This window comes from Ambystoma mexicanum, chromosome 4p (assembly GCF_040938575.1).
Source record: "Ambystoma mexicanum isolate Mex_15411 chromosome 4p, UKY_AmexF1_1, whole genome shotgun sequence".
Taxonomy (NCBI): domain Eukaryota; kingdom Metazoa; phylum Chordata; class Amphibia; order Caudata; family Ambystomatidae; genus Ambystoma; species Ambystoma mexicanum.
The window spans coordinates 382459378-382479000 of record NC_090927.1 but is presented as its reverse complement, the minus strand read 5'-3'; the positions used below and the strand labels follow the sequence as shown (position 1 = coordinate 382479000).

Sequence of the window (19623 nt, the reverse complement as noted above, 5' to 3'; positions counted from 1 at the left end):
TCGCAGTCTGCCCGGAGCGCCCCAGACTCTGGGTAAATTCCCCAGCACTCACCGATTTGTAGGCACCTTCCTCCAGCGGTCCTTGCTGCTTTCCTCCATCCCTCTGACTGCTGCTTTGCATTCCGCTGGCACGGCGTGCATGGTGACGGGAGCTTGGCTGGCATAATCGGCTTCAGTACATCTGCAAGGCCGGACATGGCGTCCTCATTGCTCGTGCCTCGCTGCAGCTCCTTTTGCTCCCACTTCACACAGGAGTCTTTCTTCTGCATAAGGGAGGCTTCCCTCAGTTTGGGAATGTCGGCCGATGTTCCGTCTTGTCCTCGGGTCCCACAACGGCTGCCTCGAGACTCCCGGGGTTTTCTGTTGATCTCTGCCCAACTTCCCCAGGTCTCTCTCTCATCACTCCACGGCTTCGCCTTTTATACATCTGTGGTCCTTCAATAGGCTGCAGGTGTATTCCATTATTCAATTCTGCCTGACTCTGATTAAGTGGACATGCCTGTCCTTCATACCTTGCAGGCATCTTCTTCGTCCCAGTACCTAAGTGGTGAAAGTGAATGGTGTTAATCACTCTGTTGCTTCTTCCTCGTCTCAGTACTGTCAGGTGTCCTAAGAGGGGAAAGAAGGGGAGGTGACCTACAATAACCCATAAAGGTTGGGGGAGGGTTAAGTTGGTTGTCATTATGATAAGGGGGATACCCTTTCTCGCCTAAAGGCATTCCACTCTAAATCCCTATGGGCCCTCCACCCAGGTGATTCTCCCTTGCTTGTCCACCCCCAGGGTGAGGATCCAAAAGCGATGGCCTTTCCCGGGCCACCTGCATATAGGATCCAAGGGGAGTAGGAGTGAGAATACCCTTGGGGTTCTCACAATAGGATAACATTTTCGTATCAGTTGTACGCGGTGTCCCCCCAAATCCCCAGCAACAGAAATTTTGGATCTTCAGGAATTAGTATCCAGAAGCATGTCTAACCTGTCCAGACACTTACCCCAAAAGCGACAGACCTGGATACATTCCCACAAAATATGAAAAAAGGTTCCCTCGTTACCCCCACATCTTGCAGGGACAGCCCTCCTCATTTGAATAATAGTGTATGGGGTAATACACTCTCTGGAGTCTCTTGGGTTGTATTAGCCGCAACTTGGCTGGGATTCCTACTTCTCTGGGGAACATCAAAGCTTCTACCCACTCTTCAGCTTCAAGCACACCCACATCCGCCTCCTATCTTGCCTTGAGGCTACACAATTCCCTGGTTCCAAAGGCAGCAATAACGTGATAAAGGGTCGATGTAACCTTAGTAGCAATATGCTCGAATCTAAGTGAGTTTACCAAACCCAAAGGTTCGACTTTCCAAAAGTTCGACTTTTTATTTTTTTTATTTCCAGCAAATATATATGTACGGGGAGACCCCACACAGCCCCCCCACCTTAACCCTATACATTATTTATATACTTTACCCCCCCACATATATATATGCAGGAAATTGGGAGTCGAACTTTTGGGGTTAGGTAAAATTGTTCTAAACCTTATTCTCCAAAGAGGACGTTTGCCTCAAGAGGGGTTTCCTGGAAGTTCTGCATCTATGTAACTAGGTCGTGCGCAAACTGTATGTAGTGGTAACGTTTGGTGTTGAGCAGTCCAAAAGCAAGTTGCAAATCTCAAAAGACGTTAGGCTACCCTCCTTCACCATGTCTGACGGTGCAAAATTATTTCACAGAGCATACCTCTTGAAATTGCCAATCTTTCTTTACCTCTGGCAAGTGTGCATTATCCCACAAGGACTCGACTAGGGTCACCCTGCCCCCCACCCGATGGAGTGGTGTGCTTCCCTCAACACCTGCAAGGTGTGCCGTGTCATGACTGGTAATTTGGTTCCCCTGCCCCCGGTACAACATACAGCGCTAGAGTTGGGGAGTGCCCCTCTACCCAGCCCAATTTGGCTTTCATGTGCGGAAGCCAAGGGTTTCCATGCAACTAGTCATTTGCCGTCGCCATTTGACTTGCCCAATAATATCGCTGCATGCCCCCCTACCACATTGAGCGTTGCAACTTGGCCAGAGCGATAAGAGGTTGTTTCCCCACCGCAAAATAATTCTTTGAGAGCTGTATCGATCTTATCAAATTCCGATTTGCGGATCGGGAGCGAAGCATTCTGAAGTGTGTAGTGATATCTGGGTAATGTTGACATTTTGAACGGGCCGCCCTCCTGAGCAGGTTCAGTGGAAGGGATTCCAGTGTGTCACGTTTTTGTGAAATCTGTCAGTGACAGGGGAGAGATTCCTCTGCAGGAATCCTGTAGGATTTAGTCCAACTTAAATGCCTAGGTATGTGAAACCGACGCTTGACATGTGATAGGGGCATCGAGGCGGGATATCCCCATCCGCCGGTCAATTTGTCTGGCATGAATCCACACTGATCCGGATGAACTAGGAATGATATTGCTTCAATCAGGTGGTTAGTGAGCACCCAGGCCAGAATCTTAACCTCTTTGATGTAACCACTCCTTGCCCTCCACTTCACTACTAACCGCAGTGAAATCTCCAATTGTGCCTTATGAAATTATCGAACTGCGTGCTTGGCAACTGACCACCTAGCAGTACTAATGAGCCACCCAGCTCTTAAAATTGCATGTATTATCGATGTCTTCTTGGGTCCATCAAACTACTTGACTTGTTGCGGCCTGCACTCTAATCCATATGTGCCACACTTGTTGTGGAGCTGTCTCATGTACTCCCATTAATGCAATTTCTTTCTACCTGATTGCTTCGCAACTTCTAAATGCTGAATTAAATTGCTCCCCACTGCATTTTGTGTGCGCCATATTCTATTGCAATACTCAATTGGTCTGAATTGAATTGACCCCACTGTATTCTATATGTGCCATATTCGATTGCACCGCAGTCTCTTGAACTCCCATTTATCGAATTTACATGGCAACCTTTAAACGCCCCTGATCTTGTCACCAACTGCTCTGAATTGAATTGCGCCTACTGCATCTCAGGTTATATGCCCCAGTTAAACTGCTGCTGAATGCACGATTTGTACTACCTGCTCCAAGTGCCCTACACGCCTACTGTCCAACATCTCCCCGCTCAACCATCAGCCTGAGCTCGATATCTCATCGCTAGATTACTAAGACTTCACTATGTACATGCTCTACACAATACGCAATATAATACTTCTATCTGGCAACTTACTATCGCCTACCTTGACCCCTCCCAACACCAGCAGTGACATACCAACTCAGCCCACCATGATACTGAATAATATGCTCAAAATGTCCTGCACAACACTTGCCACTAGCATCAGGCTCCTGCCAGCAGATGGCATTCCTTCTTCAACCTTCCGGCCTTCTTGCCTACAACCCATCACTAGTACCACTCCCACCACTACTTTACTTACCTGCCTTTTGGCTCGAACACTTTGCCACCAAACCCTACCTAATCAACCATGCACTTTGCATCTCAGGAATTCTAGATTAGGCACTAGATTCCCAATTGCAGCCTTGCAACTATACAATCCGACCACCACTACCAAAACACACAATACCTCTATCAAACATGCCCAAGATAATATATACCAAGAATACTCTACCCAAAGTTCTTTCTACCATCACCGATATTAATCACTCCGTTGACAAAGCTACCACTATTAAGGGTGCTTTAATTGATGCAAGGTCACTCCCAGCACATGCATTAGATATTGCAGACTATATCACTGCTCAAGACCTTGATTTCTTAGCCATTACTGAGACCTGGCTACACGCAGCAGCAGGACCATCCCTCTAACTCACCATTCCCAACGACTATACCATTACAAGATGTGATTGAGACTAACTAATCCAAAGGTTGGGGTGTCGCTTTCATTTCCAGAAGCTCCTTAGGCCTTAGACCGATTCCAAGTCAGTATCTTCCATCAGCTGAGCTACTGTCAGTCAAGATTCCTGTCTCAGCTACCCAAACCATTACCATGCTCCTCATTTATAGGCCACTTGGACCAGTTTCCACCTTCGCAGAAGACATTACCACCCTCCTATCAGCCAACACCAAGCCTAGCTCACAAAGCATTCTATTGGGTGACCTTAATCCTGGCTTCCAAGATGCCAAGGATCATAAAGCTCTAGACATCGGCAGCACTATAACCAAACTGGGCTTCACCCATTGCATCCAGGAACCAACCCACATCAAAGGAAGAACCACTGACTGGCTGGTAGAGCTCAGCTGCAGCATCAACATAGTGTCCAATACTCCCTGTGCCTGGTCAGATCACCATATGATAACATTCACTATTAAATCTGATAGCCACTGCTCCAAACAGAACATTGCACCACCCATCAGCACGAGAAACAAAAGGGACATAATTAGCGAGAAACTGCTCGCATTGATATTACCCATTCTAAACATTGCCACTGTGTCGTGCGTTGACCCATGCTGTTAGTTGATAACTACAATCAAACTATACTCATTAATACCATTGCCCCACTTAAGCTATGGAAATCCAAACCATGTGCACACCTTAACTCTTGGTTTACGCCACATCTTAGAACACTACGTAAGGAAAAAAGAAATGCAGAGGCCTGTTGGAAAAGCCTACCTTCGGCCTTAAATAAGGATAGCCTTATATTAGCACACCTCAACTACAAAGAGGCAATCCTGCAAGATAAAAAAAGACACTTATAACAATCGGATCTCGCAAGCTAAGTCGAGTACTAAGAACTCTTTAAGATACTTAAAGAACTAGAATCTCCATCAGCTCCCCCCCCCCGATACCTGTGTTAAAGATAGCACAGGAGTGCTCTAATATTCAAAAAGCACTCCTAGATAAAATGACCATGCTCCAAAACAAAATCAACACCAAAAAAGCAGTCTGTCTCTTGACTCACATCATAGTACACCTATCAAAGTTTCTGACCTGCCTCAACACACCCACAAACCATTTAACTTCTCACCACTCTCCATCAAAGGGGTAGAAAATATCCTCAAACTTAAACCATCTAATTGCCAGGGAGATGGCGCATGTCCAGCCCCCATCATTAAGGAGGCTACTAATGAACTAGCACCATTCATCACCGCCCTAATAAATGCCTCATTCAACACTGGCATCGTGCCTAACAGCCTCAAAGATGCCTGGGTTCTCCCCTGACTTAAGAAACCGTCATTAGACCCGTGCACCCCCACTTATTACAGGCCTATCACCATCGTCCCCTTCATACTCAAAATCCTTGACAGAGCAGATTATCTGCAGATCCAGGTCTATCTAGAATCTAATAACCTCCTTGGTCTTAGACAATCTGGCTTCTGACCTAGGCATGGAACCGAAACGGCCTTAATCGATTTAAAAACCTAAATCGAAGACCTTAAAGATGACGGCAAGCTGGCCCTCCTCCGACTGCTCGATCTATCGCCGGCATTTGATCTGGTCAATCATCAAATACTTTGCAACCATCTCAAATCCGCAGCTCACTTCTCTGACAAAGCCACCACCTGGATCAGATCCTTCCTGGAGAATAGATCAATGATGGTCTTTTCCCCGTCGGCCTCCGCTGAACCGTCACCTGTTCTGTATGGGGACCCCCAAGGATCATGTGTATCACCAACACTCTATAATGTGTTTATGAAGCCCCTCTTAGATATTCTTGACTATTTGCGTATCACCTACACTAATTATGCAGATGACATCCAAATACTCATCCCCATCACTGGAGACCACAAAGCTGACTCCAAAGCACTAAACAACGTCTATCTGGTCATTCAGGCCTGGATGGCCCAACGGGCTCTGTCTTAACGACGATAAGACAGAGCTACTCCTCATTAGATCTCAACTGAGACTCAATAAATTAGATCCTGTCTCAAACTCATTCATCATCGATGGCAACACCATTAAGGAATACGATGACAATAAAACCCTTGGCATATATCTAGATTCTACACTATCATTATCAAGACAAACTAATGCCATAATCTCCTCAACGGCCTACACATGTGAACTCATCAGCGCCGGTTGACAGTTGCTAACCACCGCCGACCGCATTACCCTAGCTAGAACCCTTATCCTGTCGAAACTCGACTATTGCATCGTGCTCTATCTAGGGGCCAGCCAACGGAATTTAAACAAATTACAAGTAACACAAACCAACGCCATCAGGGTAGCACTGAATATTCCTAGAACTCATCATATTTCTGACACTAGACGTAGTTTACAATGGCTATCTGTCATCCAAAGAATCACTCTCAAATCACTGTCAGGCATAAATGCCTTGCCAATCAGGCACCGAAATACCTGTCTAATCGATTCACACACAACACTTCTGATCGCCCTCATAGAGCGGCCCAATTACATTGCCTCCTATTACCAAGGTTCAAGCTTCAGAAAGCAGGGGGCAGCAGTTTCCTGGTGCTTGCTGCTAGTCTATGGAACTCTCTACCCAACCCACTCAGATTCGAACCCCCCGAAACCTGGCTTTTATCGCAGGACCACTAGCTCCGATAGCAGATACCTCGCTCATAACAACTTAAGTCTGTTATGCTTCCTCTGGAACACCATTGTAAATATCTACTGTATTTAAATGTCTATGTATCATTGTGTAAATATATGTAACTGTAACCTTTAAAAAATCTGCCCAGATGCCCCGGGTTCTAGGCGCGCTAAACAAATAAACAAAATACAAATACTCCTCTTCCACACACTCCTGCATTTCTTCTCTTGCTCGTGCATTCCTCCTCTTGCTCCTGCATTCCTCCTCACTCCTGTATTCCTTCTCACACTCCTGCATTCCTCCTTCTACGTCTACACTCCTCCTCCCACTACTACACAGACACCATACTTTCACCCAGTATCAGTCACTTTAAATTCACTCCTTGCACTAACTCCTTCTACTTACACGCAACCCAAACATGCACGCTTTTTACCTCCTTAACCAATACCTCACCTACCCCAACAATCTCCTCAAGCCACTGCTCCTTCCTACCTCCTGTTGGTCTCTTGGTCATCCTCCACTTCTGACCTCACCCGATAAACCCACACACACTTTCTGTTCCTCCTTTAAACCTTCTTTTCGGGTTGGTTTTCTTTCCCAAGTCCTGGTTACTGGTATTGTCACCTCACACTCCCCACATAGGATCGTATTACAGTGAAAGAGAATTTCATTTGAGAAGAAATGGTAGGGACTGGTTGGTAGGGAAGGGTAGAACCTGCCACAGCTCAGTTTAAGTAATCTTTCAAGAGAATCCTCTAGTTACTGGGCTTGGATCGCATCTTCAGTGCATGACATTTTGAGTATGGTACAGACAACTTTTTTCTTTGGTGAAACTGCAGGGATTCCTAAACAAAGTGTATGTTTCCAAATCTTTATCTCCTGCAGGAACCTGTTTTTTAGAGTCTCCTCTTTAATGTTAATGGGTGTGAAACTGGTCTTTGTCATGGAAGGGGAAGCTCCTAAGGTGAAGGCGGAAACTATGAGGATGAGGAATGAGATGAGGTATGGGCCAACGAAGAGCACAGGACCCGCAAGGACTGGAAGATCATATTTCAACTCTGTTCTTAAGGAGGTTAGTGTATTTCAGATGAATATAGTCACAACTCCCATATCCGTTTCACGTTTTCAAAAAGTTGCATTGATGTTTTGCATCTGCATTTTCTGTTTCACTGAATCTTGATTTTCTACATATCTCGGTTTTCAATTTTGCATTTTTTTTTAACCACCCTAAAGATATTCATTCTTTTTTTTTTTTTTTTTTTATTATTTATTGTTTGGCTGTATGGAACAACCTTTCAACAATTACAAAATGAATAAAAACATATCATAAACACATTACAATTCAATTCATCAATATATAACACATTTCAAAATTTTGCACCTGACACCCAATATATAAAAGATCTTAGTAGCAGCAGCATTCTTTTTCTTCCTTTTTTTCTCATTTTTTTTCCTTTCTTTCTTTCCCTTCTATCACCGTTCCCTCATGACAGCATTCACAATCACTTTGGGTATAATTCATTTAAAAAGCCTGTTGTAGCTAATGGTGGTGGACCATATGGCCATTCATATGGATGATTCCGATTCAATTACAGTGTCCGAGCAGAGCGAGCCCTCTGCAGAAAGATATTCATTCTCCTGTCGCCATCCCTAAATTATACCGTCCCCTATGTCCCTTGTAACTTGTACAGTTTTGAAATGGGATTTTGTAATCACATTTCAAAATGCTGGAGTTTTGCTTATTTTACATTGAACCCCATTCTGTGAAAAGACCTATTCTGATCATTAGCTGCTTGGCTTATTTTCCTCTGCCTTCGATTGTGGGCCTGTTTATGAAAATCAAGTGAACAGCACTAATCAGATTATTTTCACATTGCAAAATAGTGATTTTATATGCTGAAAACCGTGAACACCCTGTGAGAAACATACATTCTATTATTGAAGAATACACACCATTTTATTATTCTTAGTATATTATGTTCATCTGTTCATTTCAACTTTAAGCACATTAAATGTATCACAATTTGCCCTTTTTAGTCAGTGATTTGAACACATATGAAACCTTTCTTCTCATCATTATACATAAACCCATTCCTCTTCTAGTCTTCTTAAAAACAGTTACTCACAACTACTCCCGATTTTGTTGCAGCAGAGATGTTTTATGAGTGAATCCCACCAGGAGTCCAGAGTGCCTGTTGGAAACGCTACTCTGTGTACCCAACCCTCACAGGGGATAAAACCCCGAAGTTGAAAGTGAGGCCAGTACAATAGGCAGTACAATGAAGGTATGATTGGTGTTGTAGTCCAAATTGTATGAAACTTTTCCAAAGACAGAGAGATGAATACATCAGTACAAATAGATCTTTGTGGCTTCTGGAGTATGAGCAAACCAGAAGGTATAACACAAGGAAAAGGAATACAGGAAGAACAAGGAGAATGAAGAAAAGTAGGAAGAGCAGTGTTTGAAGCCACGCAAAGGAGACGGAACAGAGCGGAGCGGGTTGACCGTGTAGAGCGTACAAGAGGCGGAGCAAAAAGTGCAGAGCATTAAAGAGGCAGCGCAGAGTCTTGGAATGCTGAACAGAGCTGGCAAGGCAGCGTAGAGGAAAAGACGGCTGAACGGCGAATCTTACGGGTAGTGCAGAGTACGTAAGAACTGCGTGTAACTAATGGGGCACAACCGTCTCAAAGGAAGAAACAGAATTACGTGACACAAGAACAAGGAGCTCCAAGGGAATAGGTCAAGTGGCAGATAACATTAGCCAGGAAGTGACAACTTAGTAACGCACCGCAGTAACCTGTGCCTCAGTAAAAATAGCTGTCGGGAAGAATGCCAGGTGCCATCTTAGAAAATACTAGAACGCTCAGTGAAGATATGAATGGCATGTAGCAGTCGCTATCTTGAATGAAGTCTATAAGAAAGTGGATGGCACTTTCTCCATTTATTCCATTAAGCGCAAGTTGTTTGTTTCCTAACAAGTCTAGTCACGTTTCAATGGGTTACAATGGTAACACTTAAATCTGTTACCCCATCCTCTAGCTTGATCATGACCAATATGTTTAAAAGCCTGTCAGTTCAGTCTTCATGGACCGTCCCTGAAAGAAATAACAAACTAATTGTATTGTTTGCTGAATTCCATCATGTTTCCTCCTTGATTAGTAAAGAATATCAAAATGGCAGAAGAGCCTGGATATTCGCTATTGCTCCACTCGTCCATTTGCAACGGTAGGATGTGTGTGCATTTCGGGATTGCTCCCTTAAACATAGTCTGTCCTCGGCTGCAGAACTTTATTCTGCAATCCCTGTGGTGACAAATGGCCCTCATTATCCACATTATTATTGAAAATTGATTTGTCCTTGCACATTGTGACGAATCATTAGATGCTGTCACTTCTCCGAGAGGGAAACCCCTTCCCATGAAGCCAGGGAGGTAAGTCTGCTACCCAATAGCCCCCCTGGGGGTGGTATAATGCGGGAGCATCTAATGAGGATGAGTGTGACCATATCTGGTGCAGCCCTTGTAACATCAGCACCCCCACACACTCGAACCTCTTTCCTCTATTAACCTCTTCGTAGAGAGTAAATCTATGTACTGTTATCAGGTTGAGAACTATAGGGAACTGTGACGAATCCCGAGGTATCTTCACTGCTTTAGATGGGGAAGCCCTTTCTCATGAGGCCAGGGGGATGAGGCCACTACCCAAAATTCCCCCTGAGGGTGGTGCTCAGCCGGAGGATCTCATAGGGAGGGAGGACCGAGTACTGACCATTCCAGGATAATCTGTACCCCTTTGACCCTCCCACATTCCCTCAAACACCCTCCTATTCCTCAGTACCTAATGCCACCATGTGTTTTTGAAGCATATTCCAGGTAATAACTACTGTGTCAAACCTGGGAGGGAGGTCTGATAACTCCTCCTTAACCACGGAAGCTGAATGGAGTATGACCCTCCAACCGTGGTTGGCACTGGTGCCTGATGTAATGAAAACAGGACACCATGCGGCAACTAGTGGGGGGAAGAGGGTTAGGGAGAAGTTGTGGACGGGTATGGGGGAGATTAGGGAAACCGTAAAGAGGTTTAGGACACATGATTGGTTAGGTAGGGGGTTATGTGGAAAGGTACGAACAAATACATACACTTCTATATCCTATCTATATTCTATATCCTATTACTCCTACCTATTCCCCTAGCTAGAAACGCAACCCTACAGGGCTACCATGTTCTCACTCTACTGCCAACGCAAATTCTCTGCTCCCAGAGATGAAACATAACACATAGGAGGAAGCTTAAACAAACATAAGGCAGCACAATAATGGAAGCTTCATAAACGTAATACAGTGCATGAAATGAAAGCTTAACAAACATAATGTGTTCCCTATGCACCACAGGAATGAGGAAGCATGAACAAACATAATGCACAGCATGTGGCACAAAAGCATGAAGGGAAACACATAAAGTCATGGGTCGTTGAGGAACCTATCTTCCAACCACCAGGTATGACCTAATGGAATTCAAGCAAGTGTACTATTGTCCTGCAACCCTGTTACATCACAGTGTAATGCCCCTACAGTAGTTTGTCATGCTCCATCAGAATTCTTAATCATACTTGAGCGCCATGAAATGGACACACACAGAGATACTTATCTCAGGCCCGGGGCGCCCTTGGCCACCCCAGCGGCTGTAATGCAGGCAAAGAGAAATTGCGGTATCGGCTCTCGAGGCAGCTCTTGGTCACAATGCGCGCTGCTCCAAGCTCCCCGTGGGTATCCTAAGGGGATCCTAAGAACTTCTGTGCAGTAACGCTGGTAACTGCTGCAGCCCCGATGAAAGAAGCCTCACTGCACACGGCGCTCGTCTGGTGCCTCATCGGGAAGAATTATCAGCACCTGGCACAGACGAGTGGTGTCGGTGTGCATGCCCATGCTGTTGCCCAAGTCCTCATGGGATGTTTAGTTTTATGCCAACACGGTCCGGGGCCCCAGCGCAATACACCTAACATACTGGGTTGAGGAAGAGGCCTGGCGTATTGAAGATCACTGACAAGAACGAACACACACGCTCTAGTCTTCTGGATGATTCTATTAGCTGTCATTCAGAAGCAAAGAAGGAAGAGAATGATGGCGTCTTCGTTTTCGGCTCGGCATGGGCCGAGAGTCTGACAACATATGTGCAGACCAGCAAAGCAGAGAAGCAGACGGTGTCCGGGAAAAGGAAGGCAGACCAGAGAAGAGGAAGGATACCCTCTGGTGACGGAGGCTGTAGCAAGGCCGAGAAGCACCATCAGAACCGCAGAGGAGACGTGCAGAAGATCGGGGAAGGCCCCTGTGAGCCCGAGAGGTGGCTGAAGCTGCTGGGAGACCCGCAAATAACTGGAGGGTGGTGGCCGAGACACTGCCAGTACTAGGGCGGCTAATCTCAGGGTTGGGGAGACCAAGAGGGTGCAGAAGGCCTGAAATGAAGAACAGAAGGAATCTTCACAGGGGCAGAGTAACCAAGGGAAGGGGGTACGGGACCCATATTGGGGAAACCCATAACCTAAAAGTAATTAAGAGGAATACAAACTTTGCATATACTCTCAGACCTTGGCAGGGAGTAAATCAAGGATGTGGTTTGAAGAGGGATCAGATAAAGATACATACCTTAAATATACAAGTGATATTCTCAGACCTTGTCAGGGGAGTACACAAGGCTGTGGCTTAAAGAAAGGTCAGATAAAGAGAACTGTGAGAGCAAATAAGTGCTGGGGGTCTGGGACCCAGGCTGGGGAAATGCACCCCACACGGTAATAAAGAGGAATACAAAGCGTACACACACAATTGGCACTCGGAGACATTAGCAGGAGCGTAAACCAAGGCTTTGGGTGGAAGTGAAGACAGTGAGAAAGAACGCTGAGAACGAGAATGTTGTGTACCCTATTTGGCAGGAGAGTGGACCAAAAAGAAGGTATGGATAACACAAGCTAGGACCCATAGCAATTGAGAGGAAGATCCGAGCACAGCTTTGGAGAGAACCAGGCTATTCTTCCTTGTTGCAGCACTTGTGAACTGGGTCTGCTCAGAAAGGGTCTGGACCCTCAGCACAGCTTGCGAAAGAGAGCCAGGCAATTCTTCCTTGTCGCAGTACCTGGGAACTGGTTCTGCTCAGAAAGGGTTGGGAAAGCATCTCGATAAAAATCTCTTTACAAAAAAACGATTTAAAAGACCGCTCCATGACCGCACGGAGCAGTCTTTCTAAATCGAACGGTTACGCCACTGCCGCACACAAGTGCGCACTGGGGCTGATGGGCTCAGCAGGACCGGGAAGCGCAGGAAAAGGAGAACGGGTAAGTGTGTGGGTGGGTGCGTTTGTGTGTGTGTTGTGCGTATGTAGGTGTTTTGGATTAGGGGAGTCTTGGGTGGGGTGGGGGGGCGAGGTAATGTGGGGTATGGAGGGTGGGGTAGAGCAAAGGGGCGCTCCGGGGGTGAAACCCCTCAAATGTATTTTTAAAAAAGGGGTGTTTTGTGTGAAAAGACCTCAATATTAAGGTCTCGGGATCTACGGGCAATAAGAATCTGTCTTTTCCTCATGAGACCTTAATAATGAGGTCTTTTCACATAGAACCTGGGAAAGCGAACCAGACTATTCTTCCTTGTTGCAGTACCTGGAAACCGGGTCTGCTCAGAAAGGGTCAGGGACCCTCTGCACAGCTTGTGGAGCGAGAGCCAGGCTATTCCTCCTCATCACAGTACCTGGGAGCCAGGTCTGCTCAGAAACGATCAGGGTCCCTCAGCACAGCTTGTAGAGCGAGAGCCAGGCTATTCCTCCTCGTCGCAGTACCTGAAAACCAGGTCCACCGCTTGGGAAAGAGAACCAGGCTATTCCGCCTTGTCGCAGGAACTGGGAGCTGGGTCTGTTCAGAAATGGTCAGGGCCCTCAGCACAGTATGGCGAGAGGGAGAGAACCAGGCTATTCCTCCTGGTCGCAGTACCTGGGACTAGGGTCTGCTCAGAAAGGGCCAGGCACCCTCCACCGCTTGGGAAAGAGAACCAGGCTATTCCGCCTTGTCGCAGGAACTGGGAGCTGGGTCTGTTCAGAAAGGGTCAGGGCCCTCAGCGCAGTATGGCGAGAGGGAGAGAACCAGGCTATCCTTCCTTGTTGCAGGGCCTGGGAGCCGGGTCTGCTCACAAAGGGTCTGGGACCTTCAAGACGTCTTGTAAAAGTTGTCCAGGCCATCCTTCCTTGTTGCAGGGCCTGGGAGCCAGGCCTGCCAAGTAAAGTTAAGGGCCTATCGTGTCCACTAAAGACACTGAGACAATTCTGTATAATGTTGGAAAGACTCCAGGGAAAGGGAATCGACCCCTTCAGTATAGTGGAACTTTGTCTTGCTTTTATACACCTTTTTGAAACTTTTGTTTTGAACTGCAAAGCTGGGCTAAAGGCTGACAGCCAAGAGACATTTCCCTTGTCACCTATGTTGAGTTTAGCTTGTGAGGGACAGTTTAGGATTTGGACACAGGACGGCGAACTTTACTTTGGACATTCTGACACCAACTGTTTCATTATCTATTTTTGTTAAGGCAGCGAAACCCCTGTGTTATTTAGAATGTCCTCCAAACCCCCTCTTTGTTTTTATTATTAATAAATGTCTTTGCCAATCAACATACAGCCCTTGTGTCCGAGTATTACTCCTACACCACGAGTGAATAACATTCGGCCCGCGGGCCAAGTGCGGCCTGGCGTGCTGTTGCACCCAGCCCAGCAGGGTTGAATACTTGCTAATGGAGGGCGGCCTGCAAGCAGCAACGGCTGCCCTCCACTAGGAAAGCTTTGTTTCCCTTGCACAATGGCGATCCTGCCTCAAGCGGCTGATTTAAGTCATCAAAAAAGGGAACGTTTTTCTAAGAAGGGATGCCCAAAAGTTTGCAGTTAGGTGATCCCCGCGATTCTGCATGCGTTTGTTGAGCCTCGGGTCGGTTGGCCGGCGATTCTTTCATCGGATTATTACATTGGAAGAAAAATGCATGCATTTTGCATTGTTGTTTTGATAAGATAAATGCTCAAAATAATTGTATTACATTATTGATTTGAGATTTGTCAGTGAGCTATAAAATATTTATATTCGATCATAATAATTTACAACTTAATAATTTATTTGAAATCTCAACTCATAGTTATGATAGTCGACAATAGTTGATTTACTGTAAGCCCCCGAAATCACCATCCTCAAAGCAGCTTTGAGAAAAAAGGATCATATTAAATCCTTTTTAAAGCATTTAGGAGCAGTAAGAAGGAACATATTATGCATTGTAAACTGGGCTCCTGGTGTTGACCAACGGGCTGAGGCAAACGTTTGTGTCCATATTTGCGAAAAAGCAGCACTTATTTTCCGCTCTTGTATAAATGGATTTAAATAAACATGGTGGGTATACAGCAGAAAAGGAGGCCTTCCAGGGCCGCTGTGGGATTCAGACGTCCTCGGGTTAGTTACTGCCACTAGTCCCAAGTATCCCAGAAGGGCTTCTTCTCGGTGGGCCAATCAAAAGTGCACCCAGCAGCGAGGGCCGGGTCTAGGACTAAGTATTTCTGGAAAGAAGTGGGGGCTTGGTGGGGGAAGGGCATACAGAAACTAGTAAAATTAAAAGGGACCCATCATTTCAAGGTGTGCAGTTAGACACCCCTCTAAGCGCTGCCTCCCAAACCTGGGCGAAGACGGGCGTTTAATGAATGTGGCGCTGCCATTAAAGTCCATGGTAGCACATCACTTTTCTCAAAATGATCAAGGAATGCCTATTCAAGCTGACGGAGACCTTTTTCTTTTGAGTTGAATGTGAAACTCCATCTACCAAATGCATAGCGAGTTCAGAAATACACTGGTTTTCGTTAGCAGAAAATAAAAACTGCACAACCAATTCCAAAGGAATATGTGGGGGGACTCATGGGGATGGTGTTTTGGTGGGGGTCCATGGAGATGGCCTTTTGTTTGGGGGGGGCATATTTCAATTTTAAGATCTTCTGTTGATATTGGTTGTTTTCAGTATGCTTTGCATAGTGTTTGCTGTGGGGGACATGGGGCATATTGTTTGCTGTGGGGGACATGGGGCATATTGTTTGCTGTGGGGGACATGGGGCATATTGTTTGCTGTGGGGCTCATGGGGCATAGTATTTGCGTGTGGGGTGGGGGTCATAGGGCATAGTGTTTGCTGGGGTGGTGGTTCATGGGACATAGTGTTTGCTTGGGGGTGGAGGTCATGAGGCATAGTGTTTGCTTGGGGTGGGGTCATGGGGCATAGTGTTTGCTTGGAGTGTGGGGGTCATGGGGATGGCATTTGCATGAGGGGCTAAAACACTACTCAATCTTCATACTCTAAGAGTGTCCCCAATCCTAAAGCTAACCCAACGAAGGCCATACTCTCAAGAGTATGGCCAACCAAAATATCAAAGTATAGCAGTCCAAAATAACGGAATGTCCAATCAAGGGTCTATAAAATATATATACTTTAATCAGACCATATGTAATAACTAAATAGAAAAAACTACAAAAACCCACCCCTGTAGAAAGAACATAGATTATGCAGAATAGCAAGATGCAGCACTCGTGTAATGAGGCAGGGGGAGAAAATGCAATAAAACCACCAATGTTAATGTGAAATACAAAGACTGCTACACCTCAAAAAGGTATTCTTTTCCATGTGTTTAATAAGAATTGTTTAATGAAAAAGCCTCATGCCACCCTTGCCTACCACACCGCCTACCGCCCCTCCCACATTTACGTTTTGGCCCTCTATAGGCATGCATGTAAGGTGCATTCGGCCCTCTTTCAAAATCAGGTGTGCACCCTTGTCCTACACCCTCGCAGAACCTGAAAGTACTATGACGAGGAAGAGTGTAGGAAAGCTGAAGATCACTTACCACACAAGTACTGTTACAAGTTGGCTCTGTGCCAGTATCAAGAACAAAAGAGATGAAGGACTTGTATGACGAGCTAATTGGGAACAAGCAACATTGTATAAATACTAAAGAGGGACAAAGATACTTGTTGACTCCAGCCGAGATAGAGAGCAGCTGTGGAAACTCTGACGTGGGAGTTTCAAAGCCGCTTGGGGGACCAGAGAAGAAGGAGCACTGAGGACACTTAGGAGCCGCTGTAGCCTTTCCTCTTGGGTGCCACAGGAGCGGTCCCGAAGGCCAGAAGAAAGCTCAACCGCGCAATGAAGTACTGCGTTGATGTGACCGACACAGAGAGAAACCCAACAAAGCCTAGCTGTGGAGCGGGAGACTGTGCTTCCGTTGCAGATGCGTAGAGAAGCAGAGCTGCGCAGAGGGAAGCTGCATTGTCGTCATAGACGCGGAGAGAAGCCTGGAGCGGTAGAGCGGCATACCCTTGTCCCTGGAAGCCCCAGCAATGTACTGACATCCCTATAAATTTAAAGGGAGGTACAGGAGACTCTGAGGGCACTTGGGGTTAGAAGGGTGGCAGGTCTTAAATATTCTCCCTTGCCTTAATAGTTGGGACACCCAGATTGGCTCTTTTGTGTGTTAGACCTACCTAAAAGCTCCTCTTCTTCGTGTTAGTGGATGGGGGAATCCCACTGACCATCAGAGACCCATACCCAAGAAGAATTAGAGAAACCAGGGTCGGTAACCCTTACCAAGAGAATAATATGAGTCATCTTCCTTGTCGCAGTACTTGGCAGGGTAGTGGGAGGGGTCAGCAATGCGAGGTGGATAACCGTTTGCTGATGGTTCAAATTCTGCCATTTTTTAATAGATCCATAAAGTAAAAATGCCTCCCTATCCCTACACTGCTGAGGACTTAAAACAGAATGTCTGGCCGTCACACTAAACAACAAATACAAAAGAAAATGTATGGCAATTTCAAAAGGGGCAGCCTCTTTGCCTTGTCTGTCTGCCACAATGATAACCTATGTTTGTCTTTATGACTTGCTACTCTCTTCCTTCCACAGTCTTAGGCAGCATAGGCTGCTTCCACTTAAAATGATCAGTTTCCCCATACACAACTTTGTCTTCACCTTTCTGCCAACTGTGAGCCCAGTACGCGAGTGATCCTACTGGATACATTTGCCTGCCTGTATTCGTGCAAGTGTTCAGAACGCTCAATTTCACTCACTGACTTCTGTGTTACTCCCTTCGCATCACACAGGACAAACTGCTTCAGGCTTCTCTGGGGCATACAGGTGTCCTCTGCAAAGGTGCCTCTGACCCCCACCGTGCAGTCGCAGAGCTTGTCTTGCTTTCAGGACCCTCAGCTGCAAAACTCTTCGCAGTCACAGTCTCCAGCACACCTTCCGCTGTGCAATCTCTGCACCTCGGAGTGGTTATAGGTCAAAGGTTCAAATGAAAAGGATCGAAGGACAAAAGGGTCGAATTAAAAGGACCAAAAACAAAAGGGTCGTTTTTTTTTGTTTTTTTTTTTTGGGGGGGGGGGTCCCTCCCCAAAGCCCCTTTTTGTGGTAAAAAACACTTTTTTTTCCTATATGGAAACCCCCAAAAAATATATATTTTAAAAAAAATACATTCAACCCTTTTGTTTTAGGTCCTATTAACTCGACCCTATGGCATTCAATCCTTTTGGATTCGAACCTTTGACCGGACACCCCTCAGAGTTTGGGGGATCAAGACCCTCTCAGGACAGGCAGCTGAAATCTGTTGGTCAAAGTCCTTCCATCTCTTCTGTTCATCCACTTCTGCCTGGATTGCCAACACTGTGCTCTCTTCTTTCTGCTACAACTGCTGCTGCACTGACTCCAGCTACAGCTCTATTTCCCTGCCCCGAGGGGGCCTTTTAAGGCTCTCAGCTTCCTTCAGGTGTAGGTTGTTAGGATTAATTACCTGACTACTGCTGCAACATTGCTCTTCAACGCTCTTCCTCATCCCAGTATTCATGGGATTATGGGACTTTTAGTCCCAATTAATAACATTTTTTTTTTTTATTTACTTCTTAGTTTTAAATGCAGATCTAGTTTAAAGAAGAAACATTAGGATTTCTTTGGAAAGAGGAAAGCCGTTTGTTCAAATAATTATACGTTTCCTTTCAGTGTACTTTGGGAGAAAGGGGAATGTGCAAAAACGACACCTATCAACTCTTACTCGTCACTACTTGCATACACACATTCATTCTTTTTTTTGTTGTTTAATCATCTTTATTAAGATTATAAGAAGTAAGGACAGTACATATTGATAACATTGCAGAAATTCATGAAGAAAAACATTAATCACAATTCAATCAAGGGGAATATGAAAATATATTCGCAGAATTAGTAGCTAAATGAGTAGGGCCAAAAGAATAGTTAATGAGGGAGGTTCAACAACATTGAGATCTGCAATCGATTTGAGGATCATATACAAAAGACTTACGGGGGGACAAACGAGGGGACAGACTAAATACAAACACGGGAACAGAGGGAAGGAGGGAGGAGATATCTATAGCAATATGATAATTGGCATTTTGATACATCGCAATGGGAAAATCTGATGAAAAGATAAAAGGAATCAGGCGATTCCAAAAGGAAAGAAGATAAAGATCAAATACCAAAGCTCAAGTACCATGTGATGACACATTAAAACAGTCTAGAGCACGAATAAAAAAAAGCCCATTTGGTGTTATACTTGGGAATAGTATCCAGACAAGTGGCCATACATTCTTTGCACATGACAGATGTTGTACCACCAACCCCTGGTGGAAAGGTTGTGCAAGTTTTTCCAGTTGGTGGTGATGAGCTTCAGAGCAAGAGCAATGAACAAATCGTATAGTTTGGCAGAGGTATGTAATTTAATGTTCGTGACTGCCAGGCTTCCCAAAAATAAATATTCAGAAAATATAGTGGACCATCCACTATAAAAATATATTTGAGGAATTTCCAAACTTCCTGCCAGAACTTAAAAACTTATGGACAGTCAAAAAACATGTGTTTACAGGAGGCAGGCGCACCACCACACGACCAACATTTATCATCTGCTTCTTTCTTGGATTTGGATAATTTCAAGGGGGTAATGCATTCTCTGTAAATGAAGAACAGATGTTGTGTTATGCTGGCTGAAGCAGATATGCTGCGGATGCTAGAGTACAATAGAGACCACGTGTGGTCATTCAGAGCGCTGCACAGGTCTTTTTCCCATGTCAAGCGCACAGGCCATACAACAAT

At 45.4% G+C, this 19623-nt stretch overlaps 1 protein-coding gene across 1 annotated transcript in view; it reads left to right on the top strand.

Moving 5' to 3' along the window:
- GEN1 (GEN1 Holliday junction 5' flap endonuclease) overlaps positions 1-19623 on the top strand; it is a 742451-nt gene that overhangs the window by 147377 nt on the left and 575451 nt on the right. The window contains exon 3 of the mRNA XM_069605926.1: positions 7363-7549. Coding sequence (XP_069462027.1) covers positions 7363-7549 — 187 coding nt within the window. The remainder of the gene's footprint in view (positions 1-7362; positions 7550-19623) is intronic.